The 21,529-nt window shown below is 45.3% G+C and overlaps 1 protein-coding gene across 6 annotated transcripts in view; it reads left to right on the forward strand.

The window, feature by feature from the left end:
* The window catches only part of ZNF185 (zinc finger protein 185 with LIM domain), a 74,781-nt gene extending 55,729 nt beyond the window's left edge, over positions 1–19,052 (forward strand). For all 6 annotated transcript variants that reach the window (XM_061136138.1, XM_061136137.1, XM_061136143.1 and 3 more), the window contains 7 exons: positions 3,845–4,036; positions 6,428–6,538; positions 7,557–7,637; positions 9,638–9,709; positions 10,729–10,831; positions 15,507–15,605; positions 16,536–19,052. In XM_061136138.1, coding sequence (XP_060992121.1) covers positions 3,845–4,036; positions 6,428–6,538; positions 7,557–7,637; positions 9,638–9,709; positions 10,729–10,831; positions 15,507–15,605 — 658 coding nt within the window. In that variant the 3' untranslated portion in view covers positions 16,536–19,052. The remainder of the gene's footprint in view (positions 1–3,844; positions 4,037–6,427; positions 6,539–7,556; positions 7,638–9,637; positions 9,710–10,728; positions 10,832–15,506; positions 15,606–16,535) is intronic.
* Positions 19,053–21,529: the final 2,477 nt, after the last annotated feature.

The following is a 21,529-nucleotide window of genomic DNA, read 5'->3' on the forward strand; positions in this document are numbered from 1 at the left end:
CCATCCTAAAGGAAATCAGTCCTGAATATTCATTGGAAGGACTGATGCTGAACTGAGGCTCTAATACTTGGGCCACCTGATGAGATGAACTGACTCATTGGAAAAGACCCAGATGCTGGGAAGGATTGAAGGCAGGAGGAGAAGGGGATGGCAGAAGATGAGATGGTTGGATGGCATCACTGACTGATGGACACGAGTTTGAGCAAGCTCTTGGAGTTGATAGACAGGGAAGCCTGGTGTGCTGTAGTCCATGGGGTCACAAAGAGTCAGACAGTACTGAGTGACTGAACTGAACTGAATAATTTTATAGCTCTGTCATTTCTGATGCCTGAGTATAACAAAGGCAATGTAATTTGGGATATAGAGGAAGACCTTTGATTTCTTGGATGACTTAACTGGTGAAATTTATTCCTCAATTACTTGAAAGAATCAGAATTCCTCATGAGGGAGTACTTGTTCCAACAAAAGTTTAGCAGCAGTAGTTGCAATGCCCCTTTTAAAAGGGAAAGCTTCAAGTCAGTTAAGGAACAGACATGGTAGTAAGAACATATTTAAAATCATGAGATTTAGGAGATGAATGAAATCAAATTGCCAATGAAGGAAAAGGTCTTGAACATATGTATATTAACAAAACTCCATAGGTAAGTGGTAAGAATTTCCAGTAGAAACCCACTGACTTAGAATACCTGAATTTAAATTTTAAAAAGTAAAATTGCACCTAAATTAACATTTTAAAAATAATTGAAATTATGACTGATAACATTGTGATTGATGACATTGTTCTCTAATATTGGGCAAGGCAGGGCAGCACTGGGATTCTGAGAAATAAAAGCATATCATGGACAGTGAGGGCATTGACAAATCTCTAAGAATTTTATATGGTTTCTGAAATATTTATGTAATTAACATTTTACCCATAAAAATTAGGAAATGCTTTGCATTATTATCATTATTTATTATTATTGGATTAGTGCTTCTCATGTAATTTATATAATATAAAGCATATTGTATATTGTACAGTATAAAATACAAATATACAACTCACAAGACAGCTGTTTTTATTAAATTAACAATATTAGACTAGCTTTGTTTGCAAAGGATTTACCTAAATTCTTTGAACTTGAATTTTTTAAAAATTCATGTTAGTTTATAAAAAATTCTTATAAAAGAATACTTTTTCTTCTGTACATTCAAAGTACTAGAAAAATTTTAATGAGTTTTAGAAATATTTAATTTATATAAGTGTTTATTTATCCCTAAGTCAACTGGAATAAAGAATAAGTGATCTTGTACGTTTACTTGGTAATTCTATTCACAAGTAAAAAGATATTACACATATATAACATACACATGTACATAAATGTTCAGATAGACTCAAATGGAGATCTTATGGCTTGAATTCTAAAATTTCAGCCGTGTGTCAGGTATAAACACAAATTAAAGACTCATTGGTTTGTATAAGAGCTGGTTCTCCTTTTTGCCACACTTTATATTTTTATCAGAATTCTGTTTCTGGCAGATGGGACAAGTTGAGGTCACCTGCTCGACATGAAGGCTAAAGCTTCCTGCTAATATTTATACAGGAGGCTTTAAATTTTTTTTTTGCCTTGATATATAATCTTATGGAGACTGTAGACTAAATTTTGGGTGAGGGACCAAGGAGAAACTAGTCATTTGGGATATCTTAACAGTTATCTACCTGGACAAAATATCTAAAGCATTTCCAATTAGGTTTTTCAGCATGTTGTTTTTATGCTTTGTGACCATGGACAGCTTCCCGCCAGTGGAGGCAGGACCCAGAAGGCAACATATTTGTCCTAGACACTTAGGGGAAGAGAAGTCCTTCATCACAGATAGTTTGGGATATTGGGAAGCAATAGTAGCTTCTGTGGAGAGTTGACAGGGAGATGGGAATGAAGAAGCGAGAAGAGCTAGTGCACCCAGCTCTTTCAAGAAGCTTGGCTGTTGCTGGGGGGAGAGAAGCCGCGGAGTTGGGGTGGGGTGGGGTATTTGAAGTTAAGAAAGACCTTTTTGTTTGCCTTAAATGGGCCGTCTAAGTTATTAGCCCATGCTTCTGCTTTTATCCCACTTCCATCCGCAGACTTAGTGATGGGAAGTGTAGTGGCAGCTACTTGATCAGACTGGGGATGGGAAGGGTAGTCGAAGTTACATCCTGAGTGCAATTTGTGACCTGCAAGCAGACCCTCACCCCATAATTTTCATGTGTGTGTAGGGGAATGAAAATGCTATTACTTCGTTAAAAATAACTGTGACTGCTTGGCAATAAAAAAGACAAGGAGATCCTAACTGTGATCAACAAATGGGCAACAACGGTACGTCTGCACCTGAACCTGTGCGTGTGCCTCGGGCTCATGCTCAGTGGAGTTTGGCAGGTGTGAGCCTGCAACAGCCGCCATTTTCTGCAGCTGAGAGCTCTGACTGCGATGTCCGTCGTGAAATACGACTATCAGTAAAGAAAATGGCTGTCCTGGGCATGCTCAGCTTTGGCAGGGCTTATTCTGGGCTTTGCCCATGTTAGCCAGCAGATGGCAAGCAAGGATCACCTGTTGGGCGTCCTCAGAAGCCTTTTGGTTTTCATGGCCCTTCCCCCCGCATTGCAGGATCATCAGTCTGTTTGAGAATGTAGCAAGCCCTGATGATTCTCTTCCCACTCCTTTGCCCCCCTACCCGCGCCCCCCAGCCCCCAGCCAGCCAAAGCAGGACTTCCCTGGAGCTCAAACAGTAAAGAATCTACCTGTGATGCAGGAGACCAGAGTTCCATCTGTGGGTTAGGAAGATCCTCTGGAGAAAGGAATGGCAATCCACTCTAGTATTCTTGCCTGGAGAATTCCATAAACAGAGAAGCCTGGCGGGCTACAGTTCATGGGGTCACAGGGAGTCAGATATGACTGAGCTGCTAACACACACAGCCAGCCAAAGCAGCTGAGGGGAGAAGCCTCTTGCCAGAGAGCTGGTGCCCTGCTGGATTTTTGTGCACAGGCATTCTGAGCACCCTGGCCTGGGGAGAAGACAGGATGGCTTGGGACTTTTTAAGCAGGACAGGTGAACTGGGACTGGGGAAATTTGGAGAAAGGAGTCATGGCAACAGGATGAAGGGGACAGAAATGCCACTGTTTCCAGCTAAGAGAGGTCTTTGTCTTTTAAAACATCATTGAGGTCATCAGTAGTCATTTCCAGTAGTCATGTATGGATGTGAGAGTTGGACTATACAGAAAGTTGAGTGCTGAAGAGTTGATGCTTTGAACTGTGGTGCTGGAGAAGACTCTTGAGAGTCCCTTGGACTGCAAGGAGATCCAACCAGTCCATCCTAAAGGAAATCAGCCCTGAATGTTCATTGGAAGGACTGATGCTGAAGCTGAAACTCCAATACTTTGGCCACCTGATGAGATAAACTGACTCATTGGAAAAGACCCTGATGCTGGGAAAGATTGAAGGCAGGAGGAGAAGGGGATGACAGAGGATGAGATGGTTGAATGGCACCACTGACTTCATGGACATAAGTTTGAGTAAGCTCCAGGAGTTGGTGATGGACAGAGAAACCTGGTGTGCTGCAGTCCATGGGGTCACAAAGAGTCAGACACAAATGAGCGACTGAACTGAACTGAAGTCATCAGGTGTTTTTGGGGACTGTGTTTGTGATGGGAGGGGAGCAGTGGTACTGGGGTCCTCCTGAGGAGGACATGAATGCTACCTGAGGTGGGGGCCATGCCAGGCTCTTCTGTGCCCCCCAATCCCACCTCCCCAGGAGAGGAGCCTGCTATGGTCTCAGGAGGGGGGGGGATATGGGTGTGCAGTGGATGACCAAGGATTCATTCTTCCTCAGCACCTTGGCTGTTTTTGAGAAGAATGCGGTCACCAAGGTGGGAGAGACGTGGCAGGGGAGGCCTGGAGTCCTGCAAGATAATCAACAAGACCCAGCCGTACCCACCCAGCAGTGCACAGACCCAAGTACCTCAGAGCAGAGCAGCCCCAGAAATCCTGAGCAGTGCCTGGAAGTGGACAGCCCGGCCAACAGGTAAGGGCTACTCTGTGCCAGGCTTCTGTTAGCCTGCCTGAACTGGAGTTTTGTCAGGGCCCACACCCCAAAGCAAATCCTAACACACTAGTCATGCCCATTACCTTCTGCAGGTGTGATTGGCTAGGAGTCCTTGTGAAGCTGACCAGCAATGAGCATCCCAGGGGTAGGTCTCTGTTGGCTTGAGTTTGAAGCCACAGCATCAAATCTGTTACACCAAGCATGACAGACATTTGGAGCATGAAGACCTGGGTTGGCAGAGGGATATAGAGTGCCTTTGCCACTTGTGGGGGTGGAAGCTTTCTGAGGAAAGTGTGCTACAATGTGAATAAATTCTTCCACTGCCACAGCCACCAGGATGGCCTTGCATGGCAGCATATCCATGTTCCTTAGCTCCCCCAAGATCTTTCCCCAGAGTGGCCACAAGTTTGGGAAATGATATACAAATGGACTTCCCTGGTAGCTCAGATGGTAAAGAATCTGCCTGCAGCATAAGTGACTTAGGTGCAATCCCTGGGTCGGGAAGATCCCCTGGAGAAGGGAATGGCAACCCACTCCAGTATTCTTGCCTGGGGTATTCCATGGACAGAAGAACCTAAATACTCCATGTGAGCCAGCTGTAGGTAACAAACAAAATGACCAGCCCTCTATCCCCACTCTCATGAAGCACACAGTGAACCAATGACCAACTACTACAGCAGTTACACCACGGTAATAACCATTAGCATTTGCTTCGAGCTGAGAATGTGCAGGCATCCTTCTGATGCTTTATGTGTACTCACTTAATTCTCACACCAACCATATGGGAAAAGTGCTATTATTATCTGTTCTATAGATAAGAAACTGAGGCAGAAGTAGGTTGAATAGCTGGCCAGTAGTTGTCCAACCAGACAGTGGCTTAATAGGGATTAAAACACAGTCAGCCCAGGGCCTGTGTTGCTAATCACCATGTCATATCTGCAGCCTCTCCATTCTTGATAAACTGGCTCATCTTATCCTTCAGGTCTCCTTGATGCTTCAGCTCTTTTGTCACCTGAACTATTGTGTTGGGTGTGGATAAATGGATGCCAGCCACTTGCTAGCTGCTCAGTCAGAAATGGATGCTGTTTCCTTCCTCTTGTACTCAGTCTTCTTTTCATTGTCTGGTTCTGTACTTTATCCCCCTACCTGTCTTTCCAGGTTCCCATGGGGCTTCCCCTCCCAGCCAGTCCACTTCCTCCAGTCTCCATGGTGCATTCCTGTGTGCTAGAGTGATATAGGACTATCTCAGGGTAACTGGGCACACTGAGGCAGGGAACCTCACCCAGCCTGGGGTGAGAAGGCAGATACCCTGGAAGGGCTTCCCAGAGGAGAAGGTGGTGTCGTGTGCAAATGTGCCAGAGAGGTCAGATGCACATGACATAGTCCCTAAAGATGGGGCTTGGGAGCTGGGCAGGTGCTAGATTATGATTGTTCTCTACAATCCCCACTCTTAGACTAGTTGAAGTCCTGTGCACTGGATTTTCTGGCAAAGGGGTGGTAGCCCAGAGGCTAGGGCAGGTGGATGAAACCACATTCAGGACATTATCTGAGTGGCACCATGTTGGAGAGAAGCCAGAGTTAACCCAGGGCAGTGTGTTCCCGTAAAGCTGGGCTGAAGATGTTAGACAGGGAGTTGACATGAGGTGATGGCACAAATGGGGAAGGCTCAGGGATGGAGCCTAAAAGAATTCCCTGAATAGGCAGGTAACTGCAGCAGCCTTTGGTATGGGACTGCTGATCCAGGAGCAGGCAGTTTAAAAGCAAGTAATGGCCTGGCCAGAAAAACACCTTGTGAGCTGGCTAGGAGGTCCAATTCCAGGCCAAGGGTTGTGTGTTACACCAAAGGGTTGTGATTCAGAAAAACCATTATACCCATAAGTTTTCTTCCTCTTCTTATGGCAGGTGACTTCCAGAATGAGGTCCATCCACATCTCTTCCTTGGTGATGCCTAAATTAATTTGTCCCTCTCTTCCTCAGCTTTGTATTCTCCAGAGACTTCACTGGAGGAAGGGGGCAGGGAGCTCATTCCTGGAAGGGGCTGAATCTGTCAAGTTCGTGCTAGCCCTATAGCTATGCTATAACCAAGTGAGTCACAGGCCAAGGCCCTTGGCTGTAGGAGTAGTTATGGGCACATGCTGGAAGGTTGGGGTCTTGCCTCTGACTTACAAAATGAGTGCTTCTACCCATTGATCTCAGGAGCCTCAAAGAACAGAAGCTCAGTGATCTTCAAGGTTTGTTTAAAAAACACTGGCATTCTTTTAAACTCCTTGACATGGCAGTTTTGGCATTAGCCCCTGATAACCCTGTGTGACTCTGCAACACATCAGTTCTCAATGTTGACATACTTGCCCCTCCCTCCACTTCTTTCAGGATGAGAAACCCCTCGGGCTGCATGGTCTCAGTTCCCAGGCCTGCCCCTTCTGAGCAGCATCCTATTCACATGCCAGCCTCCCCAAGTGAACTGGAGCCCAACTCAACCAGGTAAGAAGAGACCATCTGGGAGATGTTCTTTGGGCTATTCCCTGGAGCTAAAAGACTCAGCTTTTGTCTCATGCTACTTCCTTGACATTAGTTCTAGTGCCTACTGCAATTCCCAGCAACCTGTTGGTCAAGGGGCCACAAAGTGTGGCCCAGGTTCCCCTAGTATAAACTCCTGTGTGGAGGCCTGAACGGAGTCTCCCAGTGAGAGCTGATGTGCCACTTTCTAGGGCTCTGCTACCCTTTAGACCTGGGCTAGTGTCTCTTGGGGAACATGCTTGAAAAGGCCAAAGAAATACCTCTGAGGCCAGGGCCTATGTTGTCTGTCTCTCTCATGTTATCTGTTGTGAGAAGAGGCACATACCTACTGCCTCACCTCTGCTCCTGGCCCCCATGCCATGTTAGAGTTCAGGAAGGGAGTCATTGCAAGGAGGCTGAGTGAGGTGTGTGTGTGTGTGTGTGTGTGTAGGAGAGATCAGAGGAGCCTCTACTGCCATCAAGCCAGCAGGCTGGAATGCAGAGCATGGGAATGGGGCCAAATGTGGGGTCATTATGAGTCTATCATGAAGTAGTCCTTGTTTTCAATAATGCCAGTGGCTTGTCCAGGGTGAGGCAACTTCTCAACCTCTGGAACTCCATGAGTGAGAAGGGAGAGAAAGGAGAGATTAGATTGCAGGTGAAGATTTGAATATCTAGGATTGAGACTTACAGGCAACCTCGGTCCCAGACAAAGGGGAAACAAAATGTGGTGAGAGAGGAGGATAGAAAGTCCACTGGAAAAAAAAAAAGAAAGCCCACTGGACTGAAGTCTCAGGAGGGTAGTGCACCACCACTGGCTGTAGGGAGCCTCTTTCTAGAGCTATCATATCTGCATACAGCCGGCAATACCCATGAACTTTGCTTTCAGCCCAAGTCCACTAAATGAGGGTTCTCCCTGCCCTGGACCCCTGCTTTAGATCAGGCCCAGTCCCCTGGAATCTTCCAGTATCCAGTTTTCTGTTCTGTTATGCTTTTTCTACAGCAAAGGGATTCTCTTTGTGAAGGAGTATGTGAATGCTGGTGAGGTATCTTCCAGGAAGCCACTGTCTTCATTCTATGGCAGGTAAGAAGTCCCAGATCTTTCATATCATGGCCTTCTCCTGCCAGGCCCTGTGTTGTTCTCATTACTGCATCCCCAGCACCTCACTAAGTACATGGCCCGAGTACCTTCATTTATTGTATAGGTGGATGATTTAATCGCCCATGGATAAGATATACCTTTCCAGCTGTTCTACCTAACTTGATGTCTTGTGCTCCGCTTTTATCATTACTTCATCCTATGCTCCACTTCCAGCCTCATCCATTTCTACCTGTCTTTCTCAGTAGACTACAAGCTTTCTTTTTGTGAAATCCTGAGAATATCACTCTTGATAGAGCTGTTGAGGCCCTTAAGAACCATCTAGTTAATTCCATCCTTCCAGAACTCAGAGCTCCTCTCTTCAGATCCCATGCTCCTTCCAGCATGCCAGTTTGCTTCATTTGAACACACATTTGACTGTGTGTGTTCACACAGATACATGCATAACTTTCCACTCATCTTCTCTTTGCTTGCTTCCTGATGCTGTACTGAAGTCTACCTCTGTGCCACCTCAGCTAAAAACTAACCCATACTGAGACAGTGTCCTCCTGGGAATTTTTAAAAATGACACATCCCCTCACTTCTGGGGTTAGGATTTTAGTAACAGAAAGGAACATCCTGGCCTTATTTCAGGATTTGGCCTCTGGGGATCCCAGGCCAGCTTTCACTGCTGCTGTGGAATGATGAGCATGGGCATGAGGATCAAGTTCAAGTAGACTCAACCCTCATTTGTTGGGTCATTTTGGGCAAGATGGTCACAGTTTCTTCATTTGTAACTCCTTAGAATGATTTTTCCCCAGTAGCTTTTTTGAAATATAATTCATATCTCAAAATTCACTCTTTAAAGTGTACAGCCCAGTCATTTTTGGTACATCCACAATGTTGTGAGATCATCACAGCTATCCAATTCCAGAAATTTTTATCACCCAAAAAGAGAAATGCACACCTATTAGCAGCTCTCTCCCTCCCCCCACCTGACACACACACCACCAGCCACAGCCCTTGGCCACCACTATTTTCTGTCTCTGTAGACTTTTCAGGGAGGTTTTGATGTGAGAAATACTGTTATGAGATATGAGAACTACTGTTTACTGTTATAAACCTCCAGCACCCTCAAGAGAGCTATCTTTGCCTCTATGAACACTGTCTATGAATCTGGTATTTCTTCTTCAAGTCCCACCAGTACTTTGTTTAATTGAACACTTAGAATTGTGTAGCTCAGTGTGTTTTCCCCTTTTGCTTTACATTCCAGGAGGTTTAGAAATAAGCTTAGTGCTCAAAAGAAATCAGAAGCTGGGCTGAAATTCTAGTTCACTCCTTTTACTGCAAGCATGACCGTAGCCAGGTCACTTACCTCAGGAGGTCATCGCACAGCTCCTATGAGAATGGAAGCTTCACCAAAGCATGTCCTAGAGCTTGTAGCTAGTTTTTCTTCCTTGGAAATAATTTTTAATCATTAGTTTTTATATAAGAAGTCATATTATTGAAAAATAAAGACATACAAAGGAAAAAAAGCCACCCTGAATCGCACTCTGTAACTCAAGCACAGGTATTATGTTGGAATGTTTCCTTCCTTTTTTGTTCCTATTCTTAGTGTCTGATTTCTGCTGTGGGTGGGCTCCTGGTGACTGTCACATTATAACCCAGGCACATATGTGGGGAGAAAAGCCATGGTCCTTTCCCCCTGGTCAGTGAAAGTGACAGTTACAGCCTCCAGAATCCTAGCCACACACTTGTCATCTTCCTCATCATGGCAGGTCTTCTTTGCCCCCAATGCAAGGGATCTTCTCTGCAAGAATTATGCCTTGGTGGCACCCAGTTTAAAGCTTCCCCTACCATTTAGCATAACAGACAATGGCAAGCCAGGCAATCACGTCTCAGCTTGTGGCCACAGGGTTAATCAGAAAAGCATTGTCCACTAATGACTGCAGTAGTAATCTGCCTCCCATTTTTTGCCCTCCTCTCTCCCATCACACTCCCTGAAGCACTGGCAGCAATGAGGACTCATGCAATATGGAGAAGAAACTCTCATATGACGGTACTCTGTACTCTGAGAGGTAAGTCTGCTGTGTTACCAAGGAGCACACAGTTCTACAGACGAGAAGCAGCTGAGGGAGATGTAGCCATTAAGTCCATTTGCTTTTGTCTACTGCTTTGCTACTTCTGATCCATTTAGATGTGATGTGTCACACCACAGCATAGGGCATGCTTCCCTCATCCAGATGTCACACTTGTGGCAACCAAAGCCTTTGAATCCAGCTAAGACCAGAAGGCAAACACAGTGAATCAGTGACAGAGCTAGGATGAACCCCAGGGCCCTGACTGCTCTGCCATCTAACTGTGAGCTGGAACTGGTGGTGGTAAAATACAAGGGAGGAGCAGAGCTGTGACGAGGGCAGGTGTCTTTTTAGCAACAGTGTCAAGAAACTGAGCCCTGGGCCAGCAGCAGGGCAGGCAGGGACGTTCAGCAAGTTCTGTCTGAGGTGAAAAAGCAGGGGTGACTCCAGGAACAAAGGCAGAAATCCTGGAACTGGGGAGATACTCAATCTACAAGTTGTTATCTAGGACTTCATTATGAGGTCCCAGCAGGCTCCACAGCCAAACTCACTTTGTGATAGTCCTTGGGTCCTTGCTGTCCCTATGATATTCCAGGCAGGACCCAGTAATCCCAGGCATGAAGAGAAGGGCCATCAAGACAGGGAGCTGGGTAGGGCATATAAGGGCATGTCTCCTGTAGGAGAAGACATGGGTCTTCCTGTTCTAGAGGGGAAAAGCCCACCATGCAGATATGTTTGGCAGGGGGACAGGGAGAAGCAAGCTGCCTGAAATAAGAATCACATTGCAGTGTCCACACATATGATAGAGAGTAGGGTGAAGATATATGACTGGTTTCTGGAAACAGTGTGAGGGTCTACAATGGGCTGAGGTCCAGTGTGGCCCAAGGCTATATATGACCAGTTGCACACCACAGGTAAAGATGTCAGGCCGCCTGCATCAAAGCGCAGAGTCTGCCTGTATCACATCACAGAAGTCTGCATACTAGCCTGACCATGGATTCTTCTTTTTCATTTTCCAGAACAAGTGGAGGGATCTGTACTTACTGCAACCAGGAGATCCGAGACTGTCCAAAGATCACCCTAGAACTCCTTGGCATCTGCTGCCATGACTATTGCTTTAAGGTAAGAAAGAGGGGTGGTGTTGCCGAACATCATCCAGAGCTGGGGATTCCTTTTGGATTCAGGGAGAGTGGAGAAAGCTTGATTTCTGTATGCTCATGCTCCATCTCGAGGGCTTTGCAGAAGTGGGAGCTGTGTGAGCTCTCGAGTCTAAAGGAGTTAATGAGTGTTGGCAATTCTAAGTGCTTAATACTGTGAGGGAAACAAAAGCAGTCTTATGGGGAAAGACTATTCCCAACAGAGGGCCAAGAAGTGCAAAGGCCTTGAGGCAGGAGCATGGAGTATTTTAGCTCACATGGCCTGAATAGCATGAGTGAGAGATTAGTGGTAGGAGATAAAGTCACAAGGATGCCGAAGAACTGGGTAACGTAGGTGTTGGAGGACACAGAGAGACTTTAGATTTCATTCTAAATGAAGCTGGAACCTACTAGAGGGTTTGGGTGGTAGAAACACAAGGTCTGACTGAAGCTAGAGAAAACAAAACAGTCACTTGATTAGCGAGTTGGCATGGCAGATGTCAAGATGGTGGCTGGATTGGGGATACTGTTTGAAAATAGAGCTGGCAGTCTGTGGGGTGTGAAAAAATGTGAGGAGTCAAAGGACACTCCAAAGTTTGGGGCCCAGCCATTACCTGAAATGATGGTGGTGCCTTTTACTGAGAAGGGAAATACTGGAGGGGAGCAGGTTTGAGCAAAGGGGAGGTGTAGATGAGTGAAATTTCAGGGAGAGCTACATGGGGAGTGCCTGTGGTCATATGGATATGTGTGTTTGTGTTCCAGGGAAAGGCCAGGGCTGATGAAATCATCTAGGGTGTGGGTAGGTGGGGATGGGGGCTGACGCTGAGCCTTGTGTCTTTCTAGTGTTTAGAGGTTGGGAAGAGGAGGGGGTCTACAGAGGAGGATGAGAAGTAACACAGAATGTAATGCCCCAAGTGACACAGTTTCTCCAGAGAGTCCAGTGGTCACCAGTGTCAGTGGTTGCTGAGAGATCGAATGGGATGAAGCCTGAGGACTGTGCTTGAAATTTGCAGCATGGTGGTCGTTGACCTCAGTTGGAAGAGTTTTGGTGGAGTGATAGGAATAGAAGCCTGACTGGAGTGGGCTCATGTGGGAATGGACAGAGTCACTCTGAAACACTTTCCTGATGGGTTGGCTTTATAAGGGAGGAGTGCAAGTGGACAGTGGGGCAGAGGTGCCAAGCATGGGTTTATGCTGATGGGAATGGTAAGAGTAGCAAGCAGACACTGATGATGCAGGAGAAACGGATGCTGATGGTGATCCTGATGCACATCTGGAGGAGAGAAAGATGGGTCCCAGTGAACACATGGTAGGGACAGAAAAGGCTGAATCTGTGGGTCACTATGGAGAGGTTCCCAGGTTGGTGGGTAGAAGAATGAGGAACTTCTTCAGTAGTTGCCTCTATTTTTCTCAGTGAATGAGAAAACAGGATTACCTTTGAGGGATGGGGAGGAGTGTTGGACACTTGAAAGGAAAGGGGAGGATTTGAAAATTGTCTCAGAGACAAGGAGGGTGGATGGGCCCTGCAGAGCCTGCTTGAAGGGAGGACTCATGCATTCCTTTGGAGACCAGTTAGCATGTAGTGTGTTGTTCCCTAGCCAGGCTCAGCCACGGAGGTGAAACAGGGACATTAGCATTTACTGGGGCAGAGGTTATACCAGGTTTAGCACAATTTAGTCTGTGCTCAGGGAACAATAACAGTGAGGCAATGGCAGAGACTATCCAAGTGAGTTGGAGGACATGGAAGTCAAGGAGAGGGGCGAATGACTTATTGGTTATGATGAGGTTTAGTGTAGCCGTTCTCACACTGGAGCATGTGATTCACACTTTTACTATCCCCTGAAGGGCTTCTTAAGACAGAGTGCTGGGCCCCAGCAAGGTTTCTAACTCAGTGCATCTGGGTGGGACCTGAGAATTGGCTTGTCTAAGAAGTCCAGACAATGCTGAGGCTGCTGGTCCACAGAGAGTCTGGCCAGGGTAGTGGATGAGGTAGAGAGGGGCCCAGGACATTGGAGGAAAGGAACAAAATGCTAGGTGGTTGGAAGCCCTTCCACCTGTGCAGATGCAGAATTGACTCAGGAGTAGAGGTGCAGGGAGAGACTGTGACATGTGGTTTGGCAAAAACATTGTTTTCCTGATTCCTGGACTTACGTGAAAAGTTATGAAAAAACTGTTATCAACAATTAAATACCAATAAATTGGATAACTGGGAAGAAATGGATGCATTCCTAGAAACATACAACATACTAAGATGGAACCAAGAAGAAATTGAAAGCTTGGAGAGACCAATAATAAATAGATTGAATCAGCAACCAAGCACCTCTCAACAAAGAAAAACTCAGGGCCAGGTCTTCACAGGCAATTCTAACAAATATTTAAAGAAAAAATAATACCAATCCTTCTTAAACTCTTCCAAAAATAGAAGAAAGAACACTTCCAAACTCATTTTATGAAGCCAGCATTATCCTGACACCAATTCAAGCATAATATTAGAAATAGGGCTATGCTATGATCCAGCAATCCCACTTCTATGTATATACACAAAGGAATTGAAATCAGGATCTCAAAGCAGTCTCTGCACTGTCTGTTCACTGCAGCATTGTTGATGATAGTCAAAACATGGAAGAAATCTAAATATGCAGTGACTAATGGATAAAGAAAATGTGGTATATACATTAAAATGGGATATGATCCAGCCTTTACAGACAGAAGGAAATCCTGTCATTTGCAGCAACATGGATGAAATTGTAGGACATTGTGCTAAGCAAAGTAAGCCAGACAGAGAAGGGCAAACACTTCTTAGTACCACTTATACGAGGAATCTAAAATAGCAAAATCCTTAGGAGAGAGTAGAATGGTGGTTACTGGGAGCTTGGAGAGGAGGTGAAATGGGGAGGTGATGGTCAAAGGATAGGGTGTCAGGTATGCAAGATGGGTTAGTTCTAGAGATCTACATGGCACAGTGTCTGTAGTTAATAGTACCATATTATATAAGTAGAACTTGGCTAACAGAGGAAAACAATGTTAAATAAAAAATCCTAGAGTGCTTTTTCAACTTTTATTTATATACCCTAATCACAGAGCACCCCTGTTAAACACAGAACAGAATTACCTAAGCAACTCTTGGCACATTTGGTCCCACAGAGCCCAGTGTTGGAGGAAAGGTACAGTTGGAGTGGGTGGGCATCCAGGGAAGGCTTTGTGAGGGAGGTGGGTCTGGAGTCAGAGATGAAGACGTGTCCAGGGGTATTTTCCAGGTGGCTAAACAGGTATCCATCATGCGTGCAGAGGGAATGAGAAAGAAGAGGCCAGCAGGAGGCTGGCAGGCATGGGAGGAGGAGGCCCACAGTGGCAGGAATTTTAAACTTGCCTGACTGGGTTGCACACAGGGCAGGGAAACTTAGAATTGTGGCGAAACAGTGAGACCTGGTATTCTTGGGAAATTCCTAGAATGTGGGCAGGGTGCCTGAGATCCACCCCTGGGGGCCGTGAGCACAGAGGTGGAAAGGATATCACTTTCACAAGATCACAGAGCTGCTCAGAACTGAAGGTCAAAATCCTGGCCCCAATATCAGAGTGAATGTTGTCCAAGTTGTACTCTGCAGCCTCCCAGGAAATGCCATTCCACTGCTCAGGTTCATCTGTATAAATTCATCTGTCACTGTCCTTTATCGGAGGTTTATCTTACTTCTTTTAGATTGACATAACATTTTAAAACACTAGTTTGTATTGTTATGTTTCGGAATAAAGAGAGGACACTTAATGTCCACAGCATCATAACAGACTTTTAAACTCCTTGTTCTCCACAGAGTGAGGCATGTTGCAAGTCGGGGCTGTTGATTTTTTTTTTTTTTTTTCTGTTAGAAGAGGTTATCCTCTAAATGCATCACCACCACTAGTTGGCTAAGTTGAGGTTCAAGCCCTGGCCTACAGTAACTAAAATGACAGAGGGCTCATACAGTGAAAAAATGGCCAGGAGACAGGAACTGAAAGGTAGAAGAAGAAAGATGTCAGAGAGGTGCTGGATGAGAATGAGCAGAGGAACTTAGGGATCCTAGCAGCTGATCTCCACTACTTTCAGCCGGAAGCAGAAGGCTTGTCCAGGGTGTGCCTGGAGACAGCTGGAGTCCCAGACACATGGGGATTCTTGGTCTCCTCTTGTTTGAGACTGTATGCAGGCCCCTCTGCTCTAACCTCTCATACCAGGAGGGTCTGCAGCAGATGGATAGCCATTTCATCCTTTAGAAGTTGTTTGTAGAGGCAGGCCAGAGGGGCTGGACTGCTGAAATCACCTTCCCTTTCATTGCGCCTTCATATCACCTTCCTTTCAGTTTCAACATCACAATTAAGGCTCTCTGATAGATGAGGAAAAAGAGCCTCAGTAACTCACCCAAGCTCAGCCAGCTAAGGAGCAGTCGATTTAGGGCTCAAACTCAGGCCCAATTCTGAAACCTGGGCTCCTAATGACTGTGTGGTCATTCTGCCTGTTAGTTTTTGTTTTACTGTTGCTTTTGTTTTTGTTTGGGCTTTGTCTCTGTTTATGCCAGTTTTAAATTGTCTGCTTCAAAGTCCAGGATGTGACATCAGCTTGGTGCCTGCCCACTCCACTCATTTAGATTGCTGTACTTATATGTTGACCGCTAGCTTGTTTTCTCTTTCAGTGTGGGATTTGCAGTAAACCAATGGGTGAGCTTCTGGATCAGATCTTCATTCACTGTGATACCATCCACTGTGGGAAATGCTATGAGAAGCTGTTCTAGGTGGGTGCTGCCAAGCAGCAGGAAATTTACTAGGGGGAAGAAATGTGCCCTAGTGTCTCCCTGAGTCTTGACCTGAGGCACTGCTATCTCTCCTAGCCTTTATGTTCAGGGGGCCTGAGTCCTTGTGTCCCTATGCCCTGTGACACTTTGAAGTCTTAGGTGGTACAGATGAAGACCTTTCCCATGGACATTTCCAAGCTGCAGAAGCCCGAGTCTCTTCCTCTCAAGGAGCACCTTCCATGCAGCCGCTCAGCTAAGCCCACTAGCTGCCCTGCTAGGTCATTGGCTCATCTGGGGACAAGGAAGTAAAGACCTAAAAAGGAAAAGGACATGGAGAAGCACTTAGCTTGTAGATGGCACAACCAGGACCTCAACCCAGGACTTCAGATTCAGCTTCTCTGCCACAGTCCCCTGGGCTGCCTCCAGCATTGCTCAGAGAGCATCAGATCAGGACTCAACAGCCAAGATAGTCAGTAAAACAAGATATTTAGCTGGGGACCAGCAGCAGGTAAAGGCCAGGATAAGTGGGCATGTGTGGGAAGTGATGGTGCTGTCCTGGTGCTTGGGCAGCTTCTGGTCCATGTTGTCAACTCTGCTTGAACACAGGTTTGCATGCTAAAAACCAGTGGAATTGACCCTAGTGTCTGATCACCATGGGGCCTGGTGATCCTGGCAGCCCATCCTCCTTAGCACCTGTTCAACTAGAAGCACAGGACAGAGTATCTCCCTTGAAGGCAATGGGAATGGGTAGCAACCAGGCCCTCCACCACCTACGAGCCTGTTCTACCTTTTCTCCAGAAGACACATTGATCTGGACTATCACTTCCCATGCCTGGAGTAGTCGCCCTCCCCAAGAGTCTCTGACTGTTCATTGGATTGGGTGTGTGTTTCCAATCTCATGGATACTTTATTTTCTTTTACTTCCTCCAGGCTGAGAAGAAAGTGATGACTCCTGGACAAGTTTGACTATTCCCAGTTGCCCCAAGTTGCTGGCTCTTCTTCCCTCACTTCCTCCCTCATGCTTCTGATTTGTTCATGTTTTTGCCCTTCTTAAGTTGAACTTGCTTATATCCAGTAGCATATCTTGATGATGTTATGATAATCCCTTGTGTGTGTACCTTTTTATAGCTGAAAAAGCACTTCCCATCCATGATCTTACTTCAGGTTCAAGCAAAGAGTGTTGAACCATAATTCCGTTTTGACTTCCCTAAGACCAGTCAGCTTCCTGATGAGTTTAGGTGGCCTAAGTGTGCCTTTGGGACTTGAAAGCAGAAGGAGACCCCCCTGAAGCTTCTTAGGGGCCAGGTTAAAGAATGCCGATGATCCCTGGTGGGTAAATTGCAGACACTGAATGCTAGGGATCGACATAGGTGAATGTTTAACTTGTCTATTTAGCATATATATTTTTGGACTCTCCATATCCTTTTACAACTAGTTTGTTGCTTTCAATTGAGTTACATAGCAGATTTTAGTTACCTCCTCCTACCTACCTTTCAGTATAGCTGAGTTCTTCCCCGCAGGCATGTGGGCATGTATTAGAAAGTTTACACATTAGGTTTAAATTCTCTATGATGTAACTCTGAAGAGGCTACTGACCAAATGGACACCTGTGTCTGAATTTTGATAGCTGATTGATACCTTAGACCTCAATTTCCAACCCCTAAAGTGTATACAGGGATCCCCTAAAGTAGGTCTTAGAGTGTATAGACTCCAGTAAGATTATGAAGGGAGGAAATCAGCTAGCATTCTTAAGGCCTTACTACGTAGCAGGCATTATAACAGAGTGATGGCATTAATCCCCATTCTAGTCTTGTGAATAGGGTGTTCTTCTCCCCAGTTTGCAAAAGAGGATATTGAGGCTCAGATAAGCAGTCAGAACCATTGCTGTGTCTCTCCAGTAACTGTAACCATAGTCCTGAGCCTGTGTGGATGTTAACCTAGTCCTCCTGGGGAATCTGCCCCCCTCAGACCTTCCCTGAGGCACATTTTTACAAAGAGAGGCAGGTGGGAAATTGCACTCCTCCTCTGGGCATCCTGGGTAAAATACAAGAAGAGCCAAACTGGCCCTCCTCACCCCCCTTTCCCATGAAAACACTTCTGAACTGAAATACTCTTTGCTGGGAAGAGATTTGACTCACGGGTCTTCCCAAAGAAGAGCTTGTCAACCCAGGGGAAGCTCCAGTGGGCTAGCTGATCTGAGCACAGGGCCCTCAGTGATGTCCCATTTTCCAGTCCAGACAGATCCCAAGCTAGCAGCAACTACCAAGACCCCAGGAACTTGGAACAGGGACTCCTACTGGCCTGCTGGACAGATGTAGGCCCATGCAACTGGGCTCCTCCACCTTTGGTACCAAGATTACTGTGTAAATTGGGCTTCCCTGGTGGCTCAGTTGGTAAAAAATCTGCCTGCAATGCAGGAGATCCTGGTTCAATTCCTGGGTCAGGAAGATCCACTGGAGAAGGGATAGGCCACACACTCCAGTATTCTTGAGCTTCCCCTGTGGCTCAGCTGGTAAAGAATCTGCCTGCAATGTGGGAGACCTGGGTTTGATCCCTGGGTTGGGAAGATCCCCTGGACAAGGGAAAGGCTACCCACTCTAGTATTCTGGCCAAGAGAATTCCATGGACTGTGTAGTCCATGGGGGTCACAAAGAGTAGGATGTGGCTGAGCGACTTTCACTTTCACTGTGTAAGTTCCACAAAAGGACAAACTGGCAGTTTCTCTGATTAAAAATGAGGGCCTTTTCTCTTGATCTCGAAGAGTTTGGGCTGCCTTTCTGAGTGTCTGGTGTCCTCCGCTAGCATTCAGAAGTTGTTTTGTGGATGTTGCTCCACATTAAAACAACATTTTTTTTTTTTTGATGAGCCTGTGGGGGAGAAAGTGGTCTCCCCGTCCTATTCTTCCACCATTTTGGGACCACCCCTTCTCTTGATTTAATTAGAAAATGTCTCTCCATCTATGTCCAGTTTCTGAGCCCTGTGCACATTGGATGGTGGACTTGTTCTTCTTGCAAAATGATCAGAGAAGAACATTCCATTTATTTACATGGATGTGCATCAGATTTGCTCTAGATGGGAAAATTGGCACAGCATGCCACGTACTGACACAAAATATGAGCTGGTTTTCCTCAAGACTAGCCCTCAGCCTGGGACTTGGCACATGGTAGGGATTGACACATAGATGCTGAATGAATTAGTGAAAGGGAAAGAGGTCCAAGATAGGCTGGCCTCCCCACCTTCAAGATACACTCTGCCTTTAAGGGAGTTTTAGAACCAGTGTGCAAGATACTGATTTTAATCTGAAAAAATCTCTTTCGTGGTTGAAATGGCTCACATTTCTGCAGACTTAAGGAAGAGAGGTGGTTGCATTACACTTTGCTTCTTTTTAGTTGCCTAGAATTTTTAATCATACTTGCTTGACTCACAGTAACGTACACAAACATAATAAATGGTGAGATACTTCATGTGTAAATGTTAAGGTTTCCTTCTTTTAAATGTAATAACTTGGTGCATTTGGCTGTGTGATTAATTTTCTCCTATTATTTGAAGCCATTCTCTTTACAAAATCAAATAAATACTTTTAAGAAATACCAAATATAAAGAGCTAAAAAAAAAACCCAGCATTATCTAGAAACTATACATGCACTAGAGGTGTGCAATTCTAGACCTGTCAGATCTTTTTTAAAAAAAATTAGTTTTATTGGAGGGTAGTTGCTTTACAGTGTTGTGTTAGTTTGTGTTGTACAGCAAAGTGAATCAGCTATACATATACATATATCCCCCCTCCCTTTTGGAGTTCCTTCCTATTCAATAGACCTGTCAGATTTTTTTAGACCTGTCAGATCTTAATGAGTAATGTTTTATTCTTTTGGGCTCATCCTTTCATTGCTGATAGGTGGCTGCTTCATCCTTATTGAGCACTTGCAATGACCAGGAGCACAGTCCCTTACAAGCCCATTCTGTCTCTGGAAATGCATTCCTCAGTTGAGTTACAACCTGTTCCCTTTAACTATCATCCACTGATAATCTATAATCCCTCTCTTGTATGCTAGCTCCTAAAATACGTAAATATGCTTATTGGATTCTTCCTCTGTCAACTCTTCCCATTTAGCACTCCTGTTCCCATCAACTCTGGCAGTAATTCTGAATAGACATCTCTCCAACACCCTCCTCAAAGGTGCCCCCTCAACCACACATCCCAACCCATTCCTCCAGATGTGTACCAACAGGAAAGACTTTTCATCTTGTTCATTAGGGCTAGTGGCCCAGGCTGTCAGAATCCTGTTGAACAGCCATTCTGTGTATCAGGTGATCCATGCTTCCAGGTTTTGTACCCGAAAATATAATTTACATGCCATCTATGTCTTGATCCCACCTGGGGCCAAAAAGGGTTGATCAGGAAATCAGCCCAAAGATAGAAGACATGTCAGAGAAATCCTTCCACTACTGAGTAGGGATGTTGGGACCCAGTATTCAGTTGATATTGAACTAGTATTCCTGTAGCTACATTCTCACTGCACCTTCAGCCACCATCTTGGCTACATGAGTACCATTGGGAAATGAAGAAGATGCTTAACCAATTCAATGGACAAGAACTATAACAATAGCTCCTAACCAGATATTTCTAGGAATCTATTGGTGATAGTATGTGATACGAACACCCACACTCCACCCAAATAGGGTAGTGTTATTTTGAAAAATGACTTAGCAGAGCTGGTTCCCAGCAAGCCAGTTGATCACCATACTCAGCCTCCACTATTCCTCCTTCCCCTCTACAGATCCACACCTATGAGGGCCCTCAACCCATACACCCCACATGGGGTCCTCTGGGGGACTCTACTTAGGAATGTATTCCACCTGTGAATTTCCACAAAACACATTCCTCTTGTCCTGTTTTTCTGCACAATATCTTTCCCCCATGAATTTCCCAGTGGAGGAAATCTTCCACCAGGAGACCCAACAGTGGTTATATTGAATTTGAAGTGGAGATTGCCACCCGGTCATTTGGGACCCCTCTTGGCACTGAATCAACAAGACAGGTGTTTTTACCTGCTGGCTGACTGCTCCTGATTATTGAGGGGGAATGGAGTTACTACTACACCGTGGAGGCAAGAAGGACCATATCTGGAACCTAAGAGAAAAAAATGAAAGTGTCTCTTAGTGTTCCCATATCCAATAATATAAGGTAATGGATGGTTATAATGACTCACGCAGGACCAGTAAGAGATCAGATTGGTTAGGAATAAAGATTTGTATCTTACTTCCACATAAACAACCACAATCAGCTAGATGAGGTCATAGGGAATTGGAGTGCTACTGGAAGAAGGAAGTTATAAATACTGAGTATGACCTCATGGCCAGTTGCCAAAATAACTATAGAAGCTACACATACTTTATCTTGCTTTGTTATTACATGGTTGAATCTCATGCCCATTAATTTTTATTTCTCCCATTTCCAAATGCTGTATTTGAATTGTGTGGGTGGTACTTAATAACCTATAACCTATAGAGTACAGTATATCAAAGTGTAATTATGGCAGAACTAGAGAAGAAACAGACATCCCCCAGAGAATGAGAGTGTATCTAATGGGACTTTTGCCATCCCGCCTTCCTGGAGAAGACAGAGGTGCATTCACCTGTATGAGGAATGGTTGCATCATGCTAAGCAGAAGCATGGTGTTGCTACTGTTACCATTTGAAGGAAAATCATGGAGAGAGAAGTATTATGGATGATGAGTGGTCAAAGAGTTGGACCGTGTTGGATCGGCTGTTAGCAACTAGACCACATCTCTGCCCCTTTGTACAATTTCTACTCAATATATGGGATAGTCCTAGGAACTACATGTTCTAGAATCCCTTATCAAAGTGCCTCCAGGTTTGATTATCCAGCTACTAGAGTACTTTGAGAGAAGAAGAAGCCCTTA

Source organism: Dama dama, chromosome X, assembly GCF_033118175.1.
Source record: "Dama dama isolate Ldn47 chromosome X, ASM3311817v1, whole genome shotgun sequence".
NCBI classification, from domain to species: Eukaryota; Metazoa; Chordata; class Mammalia; order Artiodactyla; family Cervidae; genus Dama; species Dama dama.